We start from the raw sequence: 19,752 nt of genomic DNA, 5'->3' as shown, positions 1-19,752 counted from the left end.
CAGAAATTTATCTTATAGGTGTACGCCTTAGAGAAACTCACATGTACACAAGGAAAAGGGTCCAGGAGCATTTGTTGTGATGTTTGTATGCACATAAAACGGGCAATATATAAACAAACGTAATGTAGTAATCACTGGTAATGTAGTCATCCAGTGAAATACCTACCTGTAAGAATGAGCCAGGGTTAAGTCTAGCAACATGGATTTTAAAAGAGAGTTGCCGAGTGACATAGAACATACAGGACAGTTCCATGAGTAAATTTGTAGAAATGCATTATAATGCCATATGTTTTTTATGCACACATGCATGTAAATGTGTGTTGGAGAGTGATAGTGATCTAATTCAAGATAGTAGGTCCCTCTGAAGGAACATGGAGAATGGATCAATGGCTGAGAAGAGTGTTCCACTTCTGCACCAATCTTAGTAAAAAACACCTAAAAATCTGGTGATATCTTCTTTGTACTTCTCTTTATGTCTAAAATATTTCATAATTTTAGAGAAGCTGAAAATGTATCGCTTTTTGGCCTAATGGCTAAAGAGGAACAAGTAGCATATACAGCAGAGGTTCACAGACTGGCCCACAGGCTAAATGATACCCACTCCCTGTTTTTGTAAAATTTTTGTTGAAATATAGCCATATCTATTTGCTTAGCTATTGTGTAAGGTGCTTCTGTTCTACGATGACAGAATTATATAGTTTTGACAGAGACCATCTGGTCCCCAAAACCAAAAGTACTCACTATCTGGCTCTTTACAGAAGAGTTTGCTGGCCCCTGAAATATAGCAGTAAGCCATTTGCTATAAGCAGTGGAACTGAGGTTTCTGCATTTGAGGAGCAAACTGAGGGGATATCAGGAAGCCCTACAGTATGCCGGCACACTGACCATGCGATGCAACAAGGAAATTAGAAAAAAAATTTTTTCTAAACTTCATTTTGAAAATCAAACTTATTCTTTTTATAAGTATATAGTACCAGTGAAATAGGAAAATAATTTAATGCAGGTCAAAAACATCAAGCTGGAGTGATTGTGTGATGTTGTCAGAAGCAGCAACTCTGGATGAGTCATGGCCCTTCAAAGTGTCCAGCGAGAAGAGCATTTCCTTGGCCGTTGCTGGCTGGCTTGGGGAGTCTTGGCTGTCTGGCTCAGCCGTATTTTCACAGACTGGTTTGCTGTCATGTGCTTTTCCTTTCTGTTATGTCGGGTGGGCTGTCATCAGATTCTCTTGGACGCTCTCGAGCTAAGATGACTGCTGCTCCCATTCCCACAGGTCACCACGGTGGTTTCTGCATGCTGTGTGTCATGCAGACTCACATCATTCAGGCCTTCGCCAACAGCGGCAACGCCATCAAGCCCATCTCCTTCATCCGAGATCTGAAAAGTAAGAGCCGACCCACTGTTGGGACACTGCACTTGGGGCTAGCAAGGGGGTGCTAAGAGAGGAGCGTCTTTTTTTTTTTTTTTAACTCTTTTTGTTGTATGACATAACATGTATTCAAAGCAAAGAAATTAAAAAACAGTGGTTTTCAAAGCACTCTTCAACAAGTAGTTTCAGGACAGAGCCCAGAGTTTGTCATGGGCTACCATATGATCCTCTCAGATTTTTCTTTCTAGCTGCTCCAGAATATAGGAGACTAGAAAGAATAAATATTTTTTTTTATCATTGCAATCGACTTTTTTCTTTTTTTGTGAAAAATAACATATATACAAAAAAGCGATAAATTTCAAAGCGCTGCACAACAATTAGTTGTAGAACAGATTTCAGAGTTTGATACAGTTTAGAATTCCACAATTCTCGGTTTTTACTTCTAGCTTCTCTGAGATACTGAGAGAAGGGTCTTGAACAAAATCCCAGGAGTCCCATTCTTGGGAGCTTGTCATCTTGTAGTGGATGCAGACGAAAGGAACAGTGCTTCAGCGGGTCCCAGGGGTGGGAAGGCCCCACCATGAGGCTAGACACAACCTTGGCTTTGAAGGACGGGCAGTTAGGGGCCAGGCTGGGGGCTGGTTGGGAGTTTCAGGTAGGCTGTTCAGCCTGGATGGAGAGCCTGGGGGTGGAGTGGGATGCGGAAAGCTTGGCAAACCCTGCTCTCTGGGGGAACCTGATGCCCACTGCTGTCAGATGTCCATTTCACATGGCAGGAGTGATCTGTCAGTTGCTTTTTGAAACCCATGTAAAATACAACGCAGTGAAACGGTTATAATCTATTTGTATTCTATATGGGCTCTTTGGAAAGCTAGTTTAAATCAGTGAATTTTACCTTTTTTAGTGGCTTGATGCTCAGTAGTGTTTTTGTTTATCTCAGGTATTGAACATTTGAGCCATTGGGTCTTATTGAGAAGGTGAAAACTGCAGCGAGTCATGATTGGCTTGTAGTGCTCATGCAGTGCTCTTGTTTTCTTTATTTGCCATGTGGAAGGTGTCATTTTATGCTTGGGCAGTTCTCAGAACAGCAGTTCTTCCTACCCATCTGACTCTTCTCTCCTTCCGGTTTCAGAAATTGCCCGGCACTTCCGCTTTGGGAACCAAGAGGACGCCCATGAGTTCCTCCGGTACACCATCGATGCCATGCAGAAGGCCTGCCTGAGTGGCTGTGCTAAGTATGTGGGTGTCACCCACCTTCGGAGGGTGTGCAGCACCTCTCTGTGGCAGAGAAGGCAGGGCCTGACCGCGGGGCAGCCAACCCTAGCTTCTTGGCTGCGCAGGCTTTCCTGTTGTAGATGGGAAGGGATTTGCATCAGGGCCCTTTCCCTGCTGAAGCTCCAACACAGTATTTCCTTCCAGGGAAGGAGTCTCCCACCTCAGTTCTCCTCTCCAAAGGCATCTTGCGGTGGTTCAGCCATGAGAGCAGGCACCCTGTCTCAGCAGTTCACTGTCGGGAAGGGGCTTTAACAGATCTTTTTTAAGGTGCTCAGCTGGCACCATGGACTTTCTCTCTTTTCTGAATCACCATTTTAATTTATGGTCTCTTGAATCCAGGTTTCAAATTTGAAAGCATGAATTGATACATGTGACTAATAGACTACTTTATATTCCATTTTCTTTCATGTGTACAGAAATACAGTTACCATCAAGAATTGTTTTTGTATCATGCTTGGTATAAAAACTCATACCATTGAGTTCATAGAGGGAAGAAAATAGGCAGGAGGTGTTCACTATTTTTTGGTTATGCCTAGGTTTAAGTAGGACAGAATCCTTGATTCTGGAAATAATTCTTTAGACAATTTGGAAAACATAACTGGAATATTCTTTAGAAAAGTCACCCAAGTTTCAGTAAGTGATTGAAAAGGAAAGCCCCTGGTTTCAGTGGATGAGATTATTGCATAAGAATTCCTGTAAAAAGTCTTCACAGGATTCCTCAGACACTTTCACCTGCTAGTCTGAGATAATCTGACTTGGCCACTTGTTCTTCCCAGAAGGAGCCAAAGTCTCTCTCCCTCCCATGCCCATTCTGTGGCTGCCCTTTTCCTGATGTCCCCCAGTTAACTGACTGAATAACCACCTAACTGAATACCTTCTGTGTACCAGGCACTGAATGAAGCCCTGGGTATTTAGAGATTAAATTTGAGGTCCTTGAGTTTGAGGGACTCCGGGGCAGTTGGAAAAGGTAAACCAATTGGCGCATACACAGTTGCAGGTCAGGTGCTGTGGGGGGAGGCTCTTGGACTGCACCTGAGAGGAGCCACTCACCCAGAAAGCTTTCCAAAGGAAGTGACCCCTGAGGCTGAGTGAGATTGAAAGAAATTAGGCCAGGAACATGGTTTCAGAGGGGACTGCATCTGCAGCCATGGGTCTCAGCACCCTGGTTGCAGGTGGGATCACCTAAGGAGCTTTAAAGACAGTGACTGACACCTAGGTCCCATCCCAAGCCAGTGAAACCGGAATCTCTGGAGGTAGAAGAAATTGGGAAGTGATGGACAGTAGAAGGATAAGTTCTGATATGGGGATTTGGGGGGAGGAGTCCAGGTCTTTGGTTTGGTTGGCAGGGCAGATGGTGGTGGGCCATGCACTCGTGTGGGGAATTGGGGGAGAAATGAGGGTTGGGGGCAGGTGGCAGGTCTGGGGCTGGGCAGTAGCCCTGAGAGAGGTGGGCACTTAGCAGACATGAGACTGTGAGTTTGTTTCCTCCAGTCTGCAGTAAAATAAGAGAAAATGAGAATGGTGCGAGTGCTGACTTTTTCCTAAAGATAAATTTATTTGATTTATATTGCAGGTGGAAGGACCTTTTTGTTCTTTGATTTTATTAGTAATGTTTAGTTTACTTTGCATTGTGGTTAGAAAGAGTTTATAACATTTCTACTTTATGGAACTTACTGGTGTTTTCTCTGTGACCTAATAGGTGGTCAGTTTTTATGCCTGCCTCTGTGCACTTGGGAAGATAATGTCCTTGTGTTACCAGGGTGTCGGGTTCAAAGTATACATCCCTGAGGTGTAGCCTGTTGATACACATCCTTTAGTTTGTGTGATCTGCTCTGGAAGAGCACGGTGTGTCCAAGGCTCCTCTTAAGGTGTGTTTCTGTCTGTCCCCTGTAGTCCTGTAGCTTCTGCCTCATCCAGGTGGTTGCTGTTACATGCTCACATGGTCACATCTTCACTGAGAAGTACACTGTTAACTTTATCAAGTGTCTCTCTTGATCACATTGAATAGTTTGGGAACGGGTCTGATCCAAGGCTCATGACCCCTGCTTTCTAAATAAGATTTCCGTTTGTCCGTTTTTTCTGGGCCAGAGCCCCTTTCTGAAACACTTGGTTGTAGATGTGCTTCAAGTGTACCGTATATAGTTCAGGCTCGCTTTATGAGCCAAACTGAAAACCTCCTTTTAATAGACAGTTAAGCCCATTCACAATTATTGACATGACTGAAAAGTTTGGTCTCAGTTGTCCTATTGCTGTATTTTATAGAGTATGTTTGTTTTGCTCCTTTCTGATTCTAAGTGCCCTGAGTCCATCTCCTTGACTCTATCTGATATGTCACCTTTTTTCTTCTTATTGGGACAGAAATGATTTAGATATTATTCTTCTCCATTCATCCTGAATTTTTTTTTCTGAATTTCTGGAAAGTTTTCTTAGATTTTGGATGTGTTTAATTGTTGTCTTTTACATTTCAGCATCTCCATTATTGGCTTTCTTCCATTTCAACTACTTTTTGTCGGGCTGTCCTTTCTTTGTCTTGTTTTCATTCTTTCGATCATTCTTCTGCCTTAATTCATTGTCTTTTATTAAGTTTTCATCTGACTCTCTTTTCCCTTGGGTACTTCATTTCTGAAGTGAGTCTGTCTAAATTTTTGTCTCTTTCTTTGCAGAGTTCAGTTAGCTTTCTTCTCTTTTTATTTAAGTATTTAATTTCTTATTCAAAGTGGCTTCTGATAGTCTCAGAAGTTTGTTTGAGGGTATTTAATTCATTTTGGAGTTTTGTGTTGCTGCTTTCTTCTGCTTTGAATTTTTTGCTTGAGGAGGGGCGTTAATTTCTGTCCATTGAAGGGCTTTGATTCAAGTGTCTTTGCATGGATTTAGGTTGGTTTTATCTGTTGTCTCACGGTTTGAGCGAGTTGCAAGGTTCCTAACTCAAGTGCACTGCTTTCTTTCCATGTCGTGAAGTTCAGTTTCTCTATTGGATTGCGTTTTCTGTCATGGGGAGAGCATTTGATAATCTGGGTTTTTTGCCTTTTTCTTTTAAGCCTCAAATTTTTTCCCATTTGCTCCTTGTGTCCTTCACCCAGTCTGCTAAGGATGCCTCTGCTTCCTTTTTACATTCTGCTCTCATCCTTGAGGACTTGGCACCTGCCAGGACTCTTTCAGAACCCTCTTATCTCACGTGACTTCTGACTTCCTCTTTTGGGGATTTTGGATGCCTCTCAGGCCAGCCTCTAGTTTTCCTCTTTTCTGTCTTGCTCAGCTTTCCCTGGCTACCCAGAGTCCACGGTGGGGTCATTTTCCCTCTTGTGGGCATTTTGAAGGTTGAATTTTCTTTGCTCTTGCCTGTGCTGAGAGTTGGGCTCTGTGGGATTCTGTTTTCTCCTGTTCTAAATGACTTCTGGACAGCTTTTGGGGCAGTTAGGATTTCAGACGCTGCAGTTATGTGTAACTACCCAGACATCTTCACTTTGTTCTGAGGTCATACTTTTGATAGTTGTTTGACGTGTAAGTGTGCTTACTTTGGGTGAAATGGTGGTGATATGGATGGTGGCAGTTCATCTTCATTTGATAACCATGTGTTGGTACCCTGGATATTTAGGAATTATACTGTTCATTGAAGCCTCATGTTTGGCGCACGTAGATGGGAAAGGATAGGGTGAGGGATTGAGATGTGGGCATCGTTCAAGCCGCTGTCAGTGGCTGGAGCTGGGCAGTTGTGGCCATGAGGGGTCAGTCCTGGGAGAGCAGCACATAGATCCCGGCCCAGGAGACAGGGCTTGGGAGAGCCCAGGGGAGCAGTACAGTAAGGAGGAGGGGGACCACCCTGGTCACTTCCAGAGCATTCTTATGCAAAGATGAGAAAATGATTGGGAGGAAGCAGTTTCAGATGAGTGAGTCAGGGCCAGAGTCTGTGAACAGCAAGTTGAAAACAAGGAGCAGGTCCAGGACAGCCTGTTGTTCCAGGAGTCTTCTTCCCACAGGTCACTGCCGGAGGAGCGAGCATGGGCCCCAGCTCGGCTGCCTGCTTTCCACAGATGGTGCCCCTCCTGGGGGGTGGGCTGAGGGTAGGCAGCGGCCGGAATTCGGGGAGGTGGGGTCACAGCTCATATCCAGTGAGGCAGCAGTGCTGGGGGCTTGAATGCAGGGCTGACCCTGGGGGCCTGTGCCCTTGGCCTCGGCTATACTCTGAAGGTTGTACAGAACTGGGGGTTCTTTTCTTTCATTGGCTCTTTCTTCCCACCCCTCCTTTTTACCAGACAAAAGGGCCTCATGCCTTTGCAGCCAGTGGAGAAGTAGGTTGGCGTACAGCACTGAGGGAGGGGCACTGGGTGGGGGGGAATGCCATGGCCTGGGGAGGGCCAGCCTCCAGAAAGATTTGGTGTACTTTATTGAGACTGAGGAGAACGAGTGTGGCTGAGCGAGGGTGCAGGTACATTTCTCAAGGCATTTTATTCTCGGTGAAGTGGAGGCCAGGCCACCTGCTGAGAGGGTGGGAGTAGCATCCTGCAAGGGTGAAAGGGGCTTCTGGTGGCTAGTGGGTGGGGTGGACTTAAGAGCTGCGTAGAGTGACCACCAGGCAGCGCAGGGGTCCAGCAAGGATGGGGCTTATGAACATGGTCCACGGGACCTCATGTGATGTCACTTTTGGGCTTGTGGAGGCTGTATTATTGCATCAGTTTCTTGAAGATTGTTGCTTCTTTTTCAGGTTGGATCGTCAGACACAGGCTACTACTTTGGTCCATCAAATTTTTGGAGGCTATCTCAGATCACGTGGTAAGTGGAGACATTTTGTTGCCCCCTCCTTGTCGAGGACTGGAGGATTAGCCTAGGAAACCCTAGGAACCCAACCCCAGCGGGGGCTACTTACAAGCTCTGCAGTCAGTGATGTCTGGGTCTCATTTCCTCATCAACGAGACTCATGGCTCATAGGCCTGCTCTCCCTTGGTGTAATTTACATGTGCCAAAGCTGTTGACATTATTTTGTCCTTTAACCCTTCATTTGTTCCTGAATTGGTGGCCATTACTATTTATCAGGTGTGTAGTCCCTAAGGCACCAGTGAACAGGAACAGGGCAGGGAGACTCCCATGAGAGGCCCTGATGTGTGGGGCTGACCTTGGCACTAGGACTGTCCTGGGCAGGCCCTTCTGTGGACCCTGCTTTTGAAGGTAGTGAGATTCTTGGGGGGGGGGGGGCATGATTTTGTAGCTCTTAGCAGAAGCCCATTTCACAGTAGATCCCCCATGGTAGATCTTAGCTTGGAGAAGTGGGGGCACTCAGTGGTGCAGCGCTTGGGGCCGCAGTTACTCTGCTCCCTCTCTGTTTTATTGCAGTGAAGTGTTCGGTGTGCAAAAGTGTATCGGACACCTATGACCCCTACCTGGACATAGCGCTGGAGATTCGGGTATGGAACGGGTTCTGCCATTTCCTATCTGGGTAGGGAAAGTGAGATCACAGGGCGACAAAAGAAAGAAGGAAGGAAAAGGAGACCTGATAAGAGCTTATAATCAAAATGGATTTTTAAAAAGTACTTGAAATCCTACCACCTTGAAAGTAGAAACCATTACTTTTGCATATTTCTTTCTAGCCTTTTTCTGACATGCATGGCTTTTATTTAAACAAGAAATGAAATGCAGTTTTGTGTCCTGAGGCACGGATATGATGGCACTTTAAGTGCAGAGCTTGAGAAGAGGGGCCTGTGGTGCATCGGGATGCCAAGCTCCCAGTGCAGGCAGATTTGAGGCATACAGGCTCATGCTCCCCCGGACAGCAGCCTTATTTTATTCTAATACTTGTTGCTGTACCTGGCCGGGGTCGTCTCTACCTTTGCTGAGGCTGGCAGTCTGTGGTTTAGAGCAGACCCAGCAGCAGTCTGAATAGAAGTGACTGGTTGTCGCAGTAAACCTTCTGGGGTGGGGCTTTCTCACCAGTTTTTGTATAATTGAGAAAGGGTTCACAGCCACGGCTCCCCTGCTTCCTTCTCAGCTACTCAGTGGAGTAGCAAGTAGTTTTGTGATTTGCTGCCTCAGCCTGGAAACAACCTTAAAGTTGGCATTTCTTGAGTCAGCCTTTTTTTTTTCTGCTATTTATTCTATTCCCTGTTTTTGTCTTTCTCAGCAAGCTGCAAATATTGTGCGTGCTCTAGAAATTTTTGTGAAACCAGATGTCCTGAGCGGTGAGAATGCCTATATGTGTGCTAAGTAAGTTTCATTTTGCACCTGACAAAAAGCTCAGACCTTCCAGAAAGCAGCAAAATAAGTCACTTACCGACACCCACTCTGTTGCATTCCCTGTCTCCCTCAGAGGTGACCATCGTTCACATTTAATTCATACCTGTCTTAAAATAAAACCCTTTGACAACAGTGAAACGATAACCATACTTTTCATAGCTAACATTTACGTGGCTCTCAGATGTGTAGCTATTATTCTCAATGCTGTACGCAAGATGGGAAAATAGGCCAGAGACGATCAGCGACCAGCCTGGGCTGGTTCAGCTGAGGGAGTTGATCTGCTGCAGAGGCTAGGCTCCTGCATGAGACCTGCCTTCTCATCACACATCATTAGTTTGCATTGTTGTGGACGTTTTTCCATTTCAACAGATGTAACATTCATTCTTTCAATGGTTGCACAATCTTATTATATCGAGGCCTTACTTTATAGCTGCATCATTTAAAAACTAATCAGCTTTAAAGAGTACTTTCTTTATTTTCCTTTTCACATTTTTCTTTCTTTACCAAAATACTGCTTTTATTTCCCTTAGCTCTTGAAGCTATCTATTTTTACTTCTATTTTCTCCCCTTCATTTACTTGTCTTTTTAGCTTGGCTTAAATTTATTTCCCTCTTGTCCTTTATATACTTGACCATATCTTTATATACTTGGCTTTAATCTGTTCTTTCTTATAAGTGTTATCCCAAAATAACTTGTGCTATATTTTGTTTAGTTTCCTAGTTGGTAAATTATTTTATTTGCCTTTGGATCTACCACTTTTCTCTTCCCTATGATCACTTATGTATGTAAAATTGATTTGATTTTGGGGGGTGCAGAAAGCAAGACTTCTGTCTGTGGAGACTCTGTTCTTATGTAGTTATAGTAGATATCTTTAACTGAGCACAAAAGCATCATTCTTCAGCATACACCAGCACATTTCCTACTCCTCTTCCTTATAGGTGCAAGAAGAAGGTTCCAGCGAGCAAGCGTTTCACCATCCACAGAACATCCAACATCTTAACCCTTTCTCTCAAGCGCTTTGCCAACTTCAGTGGGGGTAAGATCACCAAGGTGAGTGGGGGTTCATGGTACTTCTCAGGGTGCACACTGGGCCACAGTTTGCATTAGAATCATCCGGGGTATCCTAATCCAGAGCCATTAAATTAGAATTTCTGAGGGCAGGGCCCAGGAATCTGAACTTGTTTTCCCCCAAATCCTTTAATGACCTTTTTTTTTTTGAGGTTTTCTAAATCTGTCTTTTTTATTTAATCCTATTTTTTTTTATTCATTAACGGAAAAAAAAGAAATTAACACAACATTTAGAAATCATACCATTCTACATATGCAAACAGTAATTCTTAACATCATCACATAGATGCATGATCATCGTTTCTTAGTACATTTGCATCGGTTTAGAAGAACTAGCAACACAACCGAAAAAGATATAGAATGTTAATATAGAGAAAAAAAATAAAAGTAATAATAGTAAGAACAAAACAAAACAAAACAAAACAAAAACCTATAGCTCAGATGCAGCTTCATTCAGTGTTTTAACATGATTACTTTCCAATTAGGTATTGTGCTGTCCATTTTTGAGTTTTTGTATCTAGTCCTGTTGCACAGTCTGTATCCCATCAGCTCCAATTACCCATTATCTTACCCTGTTTCTAACTCCTGCTGGTCTCTGTTACCAATGACATATTCCATGTTTATTCTCGAATGTCAATTCACATCATTGGGACCATATAGTATTTGTCTTTTAGTTTTTGGCTAGACTCACTCAGCATAATGTTCTCTAGGTCCATCCATGTTATTACATGCTTCATAAGTTTATCCTGTCTTAAAGCTGCATAATATTCCATCGTATGTATATACCACAGTTTGTTTAGCCACTCTTTTGTTGATGGACATTTTGGCTGTTTCCATCTCTTTGGAATTGTAAATAACGCTGCTATAAACATTGGTGTGCAAATGTCCGTTTGTGTCTTTGCCCTTAATTCCTATGAGTAGATTCCCAGCAATGGTATTGCTGGGTCGTATGGCAATTCTATATTCAGCTTTTTGAGGAATCGCCAAACTGCCTTCCGCAGTGGTTGCACCATTTGACATTCCCACCAGCAGTGGATAAGTGTGCCTCTTTCTCCGCATCCTCTCCAGCACTTGTCATTTTCTGTTTTGTTGATAATGGCCATTCTGGTGGGTGTGAGATGATATCTCATTGTGGTTTTGATTTGCATTTCTCTAATGGCCAGGGACATTGAGCATCTCTTCATGTGCCTTTTGGCCATTTGTATTTCCTCCTCTGAGAGGTGTCTGTTCAAGTCTTCTTCCCATTTTGTAATTGGGTTGGCTGTCTTTTTGTTGTTGAGTTGAACAATCTCTTTGTAAATTCTGGATACTAGACCTTTATCTGATATGTCATTTCCAAATATTGTCTCCCATTGTGTAGGCTGTCTTTCTACTTTCTTGATGAAGTTCTTTGATGCACAAAAGTGTTTAATTTTGAGGAGCTCCCATTTATTTGTTTCTTTCTTCAGTGCTCTTGCTTTAGGTTTAAGGTCCATAAAACTGCCTCCAATTGTAAGATTCATAAGATATCTCCCTACATTTTCCTCTAACTGTTGTATGGTCTTAGACCTAATGTTTAGATCTTTGATCCATTTTGAGTTAACTTTTGTATAGGGTGTGAGAGATGGGTCTTCTTTCATTCTTTTGCATATGGATATCCAGTTCTCTAGGCACCATTTATTGAAAAGACTGTTCTGTCCCAGGTGAGTTGGTTTGACTGCCTTATCAAAGATCAAATGTCCATAGATGAGAGGGTCTATTTCTGAGCACTCTATTCGATTCTATTGGTCGATATATCTATCTTTATGCCAATACCATGCTGTTTTGACCACTGTGGCTTCATAATATGCCTTAAAGTCCGGCAGCGTGAGACCTCCAGTTTCGTTTTTTTTCCTCAAGATACTTTTAGCAATTCGGGGCAACCTGCCCTTCCAGATAAATTTGCTTATTGGTTTTTCTATTTCTGAAAAATAAGTTGTTGGGATTTTGACTGGTATTGCATTGAATCTGTAAATCAATTTAGGTAGGATTGACATCTTAACTATATTTAGTCTTCCAATCCATGAACACGGTATGCCCTTCCATCTATTTAGGTCTTCTGTGATTTCTTTTAGCAGTTTTTTGTAGTTTTCTTTATATAAGTTTTTTGTCTCTTTAGTTAAATTTATTCCTAGGTATTTCATTCTTTTAGTTGCAATTGTAAATGGGATTCGTTTCTTGATTTCCCCCTCAGCTTGTTCATTACTAGTGTATAGAAATGCTACAGATTTTTGAATGTTGATCTTGTAACCTGCTACTTTGCTGTACTCATTTATTAGCTCTAGTAGTTTTGTTGTGGATTTTTCCGGGTTTTCGACGTATGGTATCATATCGTCTGCAAACAGTGATAGTTTTACTTCTTCCTTTCCAATTTTGATGCCTTGTATTTCTTTTTCTTGTCTAATTGCTCTGGCTAGAACCTCCAACACGATGTTGAATATCAGTGGTGATAATGGACATCCTTGTCTTGTTCCTGATCTTAGGGGGAAAGTTTTCAACTTTTCCCCATTGAGGATGATATTAGCTGTGGGTTTTTCATATATTCCCTCTATCATTTTAAGGAAGTTCCCTTGTATTCCTATCTTTTGAAGTGTTTTCAACAGGAAAGGATGTTGAATCTTGTCAAATGCCTTCTCTGCATCAATTGAGATGATCATGTGATTTTTCTGCTTTGATTTGTTGATCTGGTGTATTACATTAATAGATTTTCTTATGTTGAACCATCCTTGCATACCTGGGATGAATCCTACTTGGTCATGCTGTATAATTCTTTTAATGTGTTGTTGGATTCGATTTGCTAGAATTTTGTTGAGGATTTTTGCATCTATATTCATTAGAGAGATTGGCCTGTAGTTTTCTTTTTTTGTTGTATCTTTGCCTGGTTTTGGTATGAGGGTGATGTTGGCTTAACAGAATGAATTAGGTAGCTTTCCCTCCACTTCGATTTTTTTGAAGAGTTTGAGGAGAGTTGGTAATAATTCTTTCTGGAATGTTTGATAGAATTCACATGTGAAGCCGTCTGGTCCTGGACTTTTCTTTTTAGGAAGCTTTTGAATGACTGATTCAATTTCTTTACTTGTGATTGGTTTGTTGAGGTCATCTATTTCTTCTTGAGTCAAAGTTGGTTCTTCATGTCTTTCCAGGAACCCGTCCATTTCATCTAAATTGTTGTATTTATTAGCGTAAAGTTGTTCATAGTATCCTGTTATTACCTCCTTTATTTCTGTGAGGTCAGTGGTTATGTCTCCTCTTCCATTTCTGATCTTATTTGTTTGCATCCTCTCTCTTCTTCTTTTTGTCAGTCTTGCTAAGGGCCCATCAATCTTATTGATTTTCTCATAGAACCAACTTCTGGTCTTACTGATTTTCTCTATTGTTTTCAATTTCATTTATTTCTGCTCTAATTTTGTTATGTCTTTCCTTTTGCTTGCTTTGGGGTTAGTTTGCTGTTCTTTCTCCAGTTCTTCCAAGTGGACAGTTAATTCCTGAATTTTTGCCTTTTCTTCTTTTCTGATATAGGCATTTAGGGCAATAAATTTCCCTCTTAGCACTGCCTTTGCTGCGTCCCATAGGTTTTGATATGTTGTGTTTTCGTTTTCATTTGCCTCTAGATATTTACTAATTTCTCTTGCAATTTCTTCCTTGACCCACTCGTTGTATAAGAGTGTGTTGTTGAGCCTCCATGTGTTTGTGAATTTTCTGGCACTCCGCCTATTATTGATTTCCAACTTCAATACTTTATGATCCAAGAAAGTGTTGTGTATGATTTCAATCTTTTTAAATTTGTTAAGACTTGCTTTGTGACCCAGCATATGGTCTATCTTTGAGAATGATCCATAAGCACTTGAGAAAAAGGTGTATCCTGCTGTTGTGCGATGTAATGTCCTATAATGTCTGTTAAGTCTAGCTCATTTATAGTAATATTCAGATTCTCTATTTCTTTATTAATCCTCTGTCTAGATGTTCTGTCCATTGATGAGAGTGGTGAATTGAAGTCTCCATCTATTATGGTATATGTGTCTATTTCCCTTTTCAGTGTTTGCAGTATATTCCTCATGTATTTTGGGGCATTCTGGTTCGGTGCATAAATATTTATGATTGTTATGTCTTCTTGTTTAATTGTTCCTTTTATTAGTAGATAGTGTCCCTCTTTGTTTCTTTTAACTGTTTTACATTTGAAGTCTAATTTGTTGGATATTAGTATAGCTACTCCTGCTCTTTTCTGGTTGTTATTTGCATGAAATATCTTTTCCCAACCTTTCACTTTCAACCTATGTTTTCCGTGTTTATCTTTGGGTCTAAGATGTGTTTCCTGTAGACAGCATATAGAAGGATCCTGTTTTTAATCCATTCTGCCAGTCTATGTCTATTGATTGGGGAATTCAGTCCATTAACATTTAGTGTTATTACTGTTTGGATAATATTTTCCTCTACCATTTTGCCTTTTGTATTATATATATCATATCTGATTTTCCTTCTTTCTACACTCTTTTCCATATCTCTCTCTTCTGTCTTTTTGTATCTGACTCTAGCGCTCCCTTTAGAATTTCTTGCAGAGCTGGTCTCTTGGTCACAAATTCTCTCAGTGACTTTTTGTCTGAGAATGTTTTAATTTCTCCCTCATTTTTGAAGGACAATTTTGCTGGATATAGAATTCTTGGTTGGCAGTTTTTCTCTTTTAGTAATTTAAATATATCATCCCTCTGTCTTCTACCTTCCATGGGTTCTGCTGAGAAATCTACACATAGTCTTATTGGGTTTCCCTTGTATGTGATGGATTGTTTTTCTCTTGCTGCTTTCAAGATCCTCTCTTTCTCTTTGACCTCTGACATTCTAACTAGTAAGTGTCTTGGAGAACGCCTATTTGGGTCTGTTCTCTTTGGGGTGCGCTGCACTTCTTGGATCTGTAATTTTAGGTCTTTCATAAGAGTTGGGAAATTTTCAGTGATAATTTCTTCCATTTGTTTTTCTCCTCCTTTTCCCTTCTCTTCTCCTTCTGGGACACCCACAACACGTACATTTGTGCGCTTCATATTGTCATTCAGTTCCCTGATCCCCTGTTCAAATTTTTCCATTCTTTTCCCGATAGTTTCTGTTTGTTTTTGGAATTCAGATGTTCCATCCTCCAGTTCACTAATTCTAGCTTCTGTCTCTTTAAATCTACCATTGTAGGTATCCATTGTTTTTTCCATTTTTTCTTCTTTGTCCTTCACTCCCATAAGTTCTGTGATTTGTTTTTTCAGTTTTTCTATTTCTTTTTGTTCAGCCCATGTCTTCTTCATGTCCTCCCTCAATTTATCGATTTGGTTTTTGAAGAGATTTTCCATTTCTGTTTGTATATTCAGCATTAGTTGTCTCAGCTCCTGTATCTCATTTGAACTATTGGTTTGTTCCTTTGACTGGGCCATATCTTCAATTTTCTGACCATGATCCGTTATCTTCTGATGGCATCTAGGCATTTAATCAGATTTCCCTGGGTGTGAGACCCAGCAGGTTGAAAGATTTTTCTGTGACATCTCTGGGCTCTGTTTTTCTTATCCTGCCTAGTAGGTGGCGCTCGTGGTGCTCATCTTTCTGTGGGTCCCACCAGTCAAAGATGCTGTGGCTCCTTTAACTTTGGAAGACTCTCGCTGTAGGGGGGGGTCGCCAGGCGAAGCGGCTTGGGGGAGTGCTAATCCAAATCTCCCAGCCGTCCCGGGGATCCGCGTGCGGGGAGGGTCACCGGCCTCCTCGGCTTGGGGGAGCGCTTATCCAAATTTCCCAGCCGGCCCGGGGCACCAAACTTGGCGGGTGGGCGCCAGCCACTGTGGCTTTGGGGAGTTCCTATCCACCGTTCCCAGCCGGACCAGGAAACCACGTGTTTGGAAGGGACCCCGGTCGCCGTTCTCCGTGGCTTGGGGATCTCCAATCCAATTCTCCCAGCTGGTCCCGGAGGGCCGCACGTCGGGTGGGGGTGTGCCAGCCGCCGCGGCTTGAGGGTACTGCCTTTCCAATTCTCCCAGCCGGCCCGGGAAGGAGGGAGGGAGGGACTCCGGCCGCCTGCCGTCCCGGCCCAGGAAAGCCCGCGCCCCGGCCGATCTCACCGGAGCGTGTTCTCCCAGCCAGTCAGCCGTTCCAGAATGGGGTATGCTGTCTTCTTGGTCTCTGTCGTGGCTCCGGGAGCTGTTCTGTATCGTTTCTACTTCCCTAGTAGCTGTTCTGGAGGAGGAACTAAGACCCGCACGTCTTGCTAAGCCGCCATCTTCTCCGGAACCAGATCATGTTTTTTATCTGTTCTGTCAGTCTCTGCCTTTTGATTAGAGAGTTTAATCCATTTAGATTTAAAATCGTTACTGATAATGCAGGACTATCTACCATTTTGCTGTTTGGTCTTTGTAAAAAGTCTTATACCTCTTTTTGTCTCATTTTTTTCTATCAATGCCTGTTTATCATGCTTATTTGATTTTTTGTGCCATTTTTAATCCCTTCTGATTTCTTTGTGTACATTTTTCATATATTTTCTTTGTGGTTACCTTGATACTAAAACAATCTGTAACAAATAAAACAATCTGTAACAATCATATTTTATTCAATTCGAACTTAGTAGGATGTACATACATTGTTCTGTACTCGTCTTATCCCTTTACTGTTTTTGTTGTATTTGTTACAAACTATTTTTTTATACATTGTATGCCACAATGCATAGATATAGCATTACCTTTTTTTGCACATGCACTCTAGAACCTGTAAAACATTGCCTTATATACCAAAAAACACAACACAGTAGTACTGACATTTGTCATTTCCCATATGGTTCTTTCACTTGAGGTCTATATTTGAGTCGTTTCAGTCTGCTGTCTAATGTCCTTTCCTTTTAATCTAAAGAATTAAGTTACCAGTTTTGCTGATTGTGGAAAGATTCTGTGAGGGAAAGATATCCTGGACTGTCTGCTATTGCTACCTTGGTCGACCAGAGTCTATATTGGCTTTTGAAATTTTGAGTTTGTTAGGAGGTGGAAAAAGAGGTAAACCTCACAGACCTCATGTTGCTCTAAGGAAGCCAGACATGCAAAAAAGTATATGGTGTATGAGCTCCATTATGTAGAGCTCAGAAGCAGGTAGAACTAATCTGTGGTGATAGAAATCAGAACAGTGGCTGTTTGAGATGGTCGGACAGTGACCAGACAGGGACACAGGGTAATTTTCTGGGTGTTTGAAAATATTCTGTCTCTTGATAGGGCTGTGGATTATATCCTTGAATATACTTATCAAAATTCATTTAACTGTATACTTGGGATCTGTGCATTTTATTCTGTGTAAATTATACCTCAGTAAAAAAAAAAGTATGTGCGTAGGCAGACATGCAGGTATATTACATCTTTAGTCATTCAAAGATAATTTGAAGCATCTTTTTTCTTTTTTTCCCCAGTGAAAAATTGTCTCTTTCTGGAATAAATTTTGCAGTGACCTTTGTTCTTTTCTAGTCTATTAACAATTAAACTCACTAAAGCAGTTGGCTCTGTTGATTTAGCATCTTTTTTTTTCTGAAGACTTAAAAGCCAGCATTCTCTTCCCTGTTTTCCTTCCTAAAAGGTTTCCATTGAGTGGTAGGGATGAAAATGGATTATTAATCTCATTTTACAGTTGAAAACCAGGTGGTGAGAAAACTAATTCATATGCATTGCAAAGCCAAGAATAGAGCATACATCATTTAATGGACAATAAAATACTTTCCCATAGGGCAGTTGGAAAAGACTCACCTCTCTGCTTCTTGGTTTTTAATCAGTAGTAAATGGAGGCTTCCACTGTGACGTTGCTGCTTAACTAATTGACCCTTACCCTCAATGATGAGTTTTATGTCTTTTCCTTGGCTTTTCAAACAGGATGTTGGCTATCCAGAATTCCTGAATATCCGTCCATATATGTCCCAGAGCAGTGGTGAAGCGGTCATGTACGGGCTGTATGCTGTCCTGGTCCATTCAGGCTATAGCTGCCATGCAGGGCACTATTATTGCTACGTGAAGGTGAGGTGCTTTCGGATACAGGTTCAGTGGCCTGTGACAGTAGTGGGTGAGTTTGCAAGACCCAACCAAGTCCACATCGGGCCTTTGTACCACATTTATCCTGCAGAAAATGGTGGTGTCTTGTGGTTGTATTCAGTTCCTGTTTTTGCTTTGGTGCAGGGGGGTGGAGTGAAAAGATGTCTTTTAAAAACCTTCTCACTAGAATTGATAATAATTCCTGAATTTACAGTGAGGCATGGAGAGAAGACATCACAGCTTCAGGTGCTTTGTCCTTAGTACCCTGGAGAAATCTCAGGGAAGGCAAAGTATTGGTGGGAGAAGTTGTGGAGGTTAGACTTAATGTCAGTATCCTTTAAAATAGGAAAATTTGTATCTGTTGGAGGCCTTGGGAGGAACTGGGGTTCAGATCACACTTTTTGGGGTTACATTCAGATATTAGACATTACATCATTGCTCCTCAACTATCATGTGAATATATATGGCAGCTAACAGCAGATTTTTTATTTCCTTTAAAAGAACCTAAGGATCATGGACCATTTGTTTATTGTTTTGTGTTCTGCAATGCCCCTTGCTGCTTTAGGCAAGCAACGGACAGTGGTACCAGATGAACGACTCCTTGGTGCACTGCAGCAATGTGAAGGTGGTCCTGAACCAGCAGGCCTACCTGCTCTTCTATCTCCGGTAATTCACACCCACCCTCCGCAGGGGTCTCCGCCACGTTTTGTTCTTTTCTTGTGCTCCTGGATATTCCAAACCGTTTCTTATCTGAGAGGAATGAGGAATTCCACGGGGAAAACTTTGGCAAATATTATCTCTCAACCTTGTGTAGTGGGAGCCTCCATTCGAAAGGACCCTTGTAGATCAAGTCTGCCTACTTGCCGAGTAATAGCCAGAGCCTCAGGAAGGGCGTCTCCTTGCCCCAGCATTTGATCCTGCTTTGAATGTAAATGGGTAATTCCCAATTATTTTTCTATATATCTGACCCAAGTTAAATACAGTGCCTCTGGCCAGTGGCCCAGCCACTGTAGCTTCCTCGGTGGTGAAAATGATTACCGTGGCATGAACTAAAACTCTTGTGGGTGAAAGCCTGCAGCAGAGCTGGTTTTATAGGCACCTTTTCTTGGACCTGGGGTGGCTATCAATGTCTTAGATTCCGAGGTTGTGGAGAGCATTTATGTTGCTTTATACTTTACCTGCTGAGTTGTTGAGACATTTGAGAGGTGTTGTTTGCTTTCTGATAAGTTGAGAATCTACTCTTGGAAGACTCTAACTAACTTGCTCTGTGCTTACACTGGACCAGGTATTGGAGACTCTGTCTCACCTGTCAGTTGGGTCAGGGGCAGAGTGGGGTTTAAGAAAAGCCTGTTTAGGGTGGGCCACGATGGCTCAGCAGGCACAGTTCTTGCCTGCCATGCCAGAGACCCAGGTTTGATTCCCGGTGCCTGCCCATGCAAAAAAAAAGAAAAAAAATAAAACACTCAGGGTTCTCTCTGGCTATTTTTCTGTCCTTGGTCCTCTTTTTTTTTTTTAAAGATGTGTTTGTAACCTTGATTTTAACTTGTTGTGATTTTTCTCATGTTTGGGTTCTGCAATGACTTTAGCTTTAGTGAGAGAATTCATCTGCTTTGTTTCTCTGACAGAATTCCAAGCTCAAAGAAGAGCCCTGAGGTCCCCATCTCCAGGATGGCCCCCACCTTTTCCGGCCACCCAGGTGTAGCTCCAGGCCACCTCAAGAAGAACATTGGCAACGGGATTGTTTCCTCCCCCCCAGTGGCAAAGGTACTTGTTTTCAGTGTC

The 19,752-nt window shown here is 42.2% G+C and overlaps 1 protein-coding gene across 4 annotated transcripts in view; it reads left to right on the top strand.

The window, feature by feature from the left end:
* The window catches only part of USP36 (ubiquitin specific peptidase 36), a 47,777-nt gene that overhangs the window by 11,704 nt on the left and 16,321 nt on the right, over positions 1-19,752 (top strand). For all 4 annotated transcript variants that reach the window (XM_077166136.1, XM_077166135.1, XM_077166137.1 and 1 more), the window contains 9 exons: positions 1,271-1,381; positions 2,499-2,601; positions 7,344-7,411; positions 7,970-8,040; positions 8,754-8,836; positions 9,805-9,916; positions 17,815-17,955; positions 18,536-18,636; positions 19,596-19,734. In XM_077166136.1, coding sequence (XP_077022251.1) covers positions 1,271-1,381; positions 2,499-2,601; positions 7,344-7,411; positions 7,970-8,040; positions 8,754-8,836; positions 9,805-9,916; positions 17,815-17,955; positions 18,536-18,636; positions 19,596-19,734 — 929 coding nt within the window. The remainder of the gene's footprint in view (positions 1-1,270; positions 1,382-2,498; positions 2,602-7,343; positions 7,412-7,969; positions 8,041-8,753; positions 8,837-9,804; positions 9,917-17,814; positions 17,956-18,535; positions 18,637-19,595; positions 19,735-19,752) is intronic.

Source organism: Tamandua tetradactyla, chromosome 6 (assembly GCF_023851605.1).
Source record: "Tamandua tetradactyla isolate mTamTet1 chromosome 6, mTamTet1.pri, whole genome shotgun sequence".
NCBI classification, from domain to species: domain Eukaryota; kingdom Metazoa; phylum Chordata; class Mammalia; order Pilosa; family Myrmecophagidae; genus Tamandua; species Tamandua tetradactyla.
This window is presented reverse-complemented; position numbering and strand designations above follow the sequence as displayed.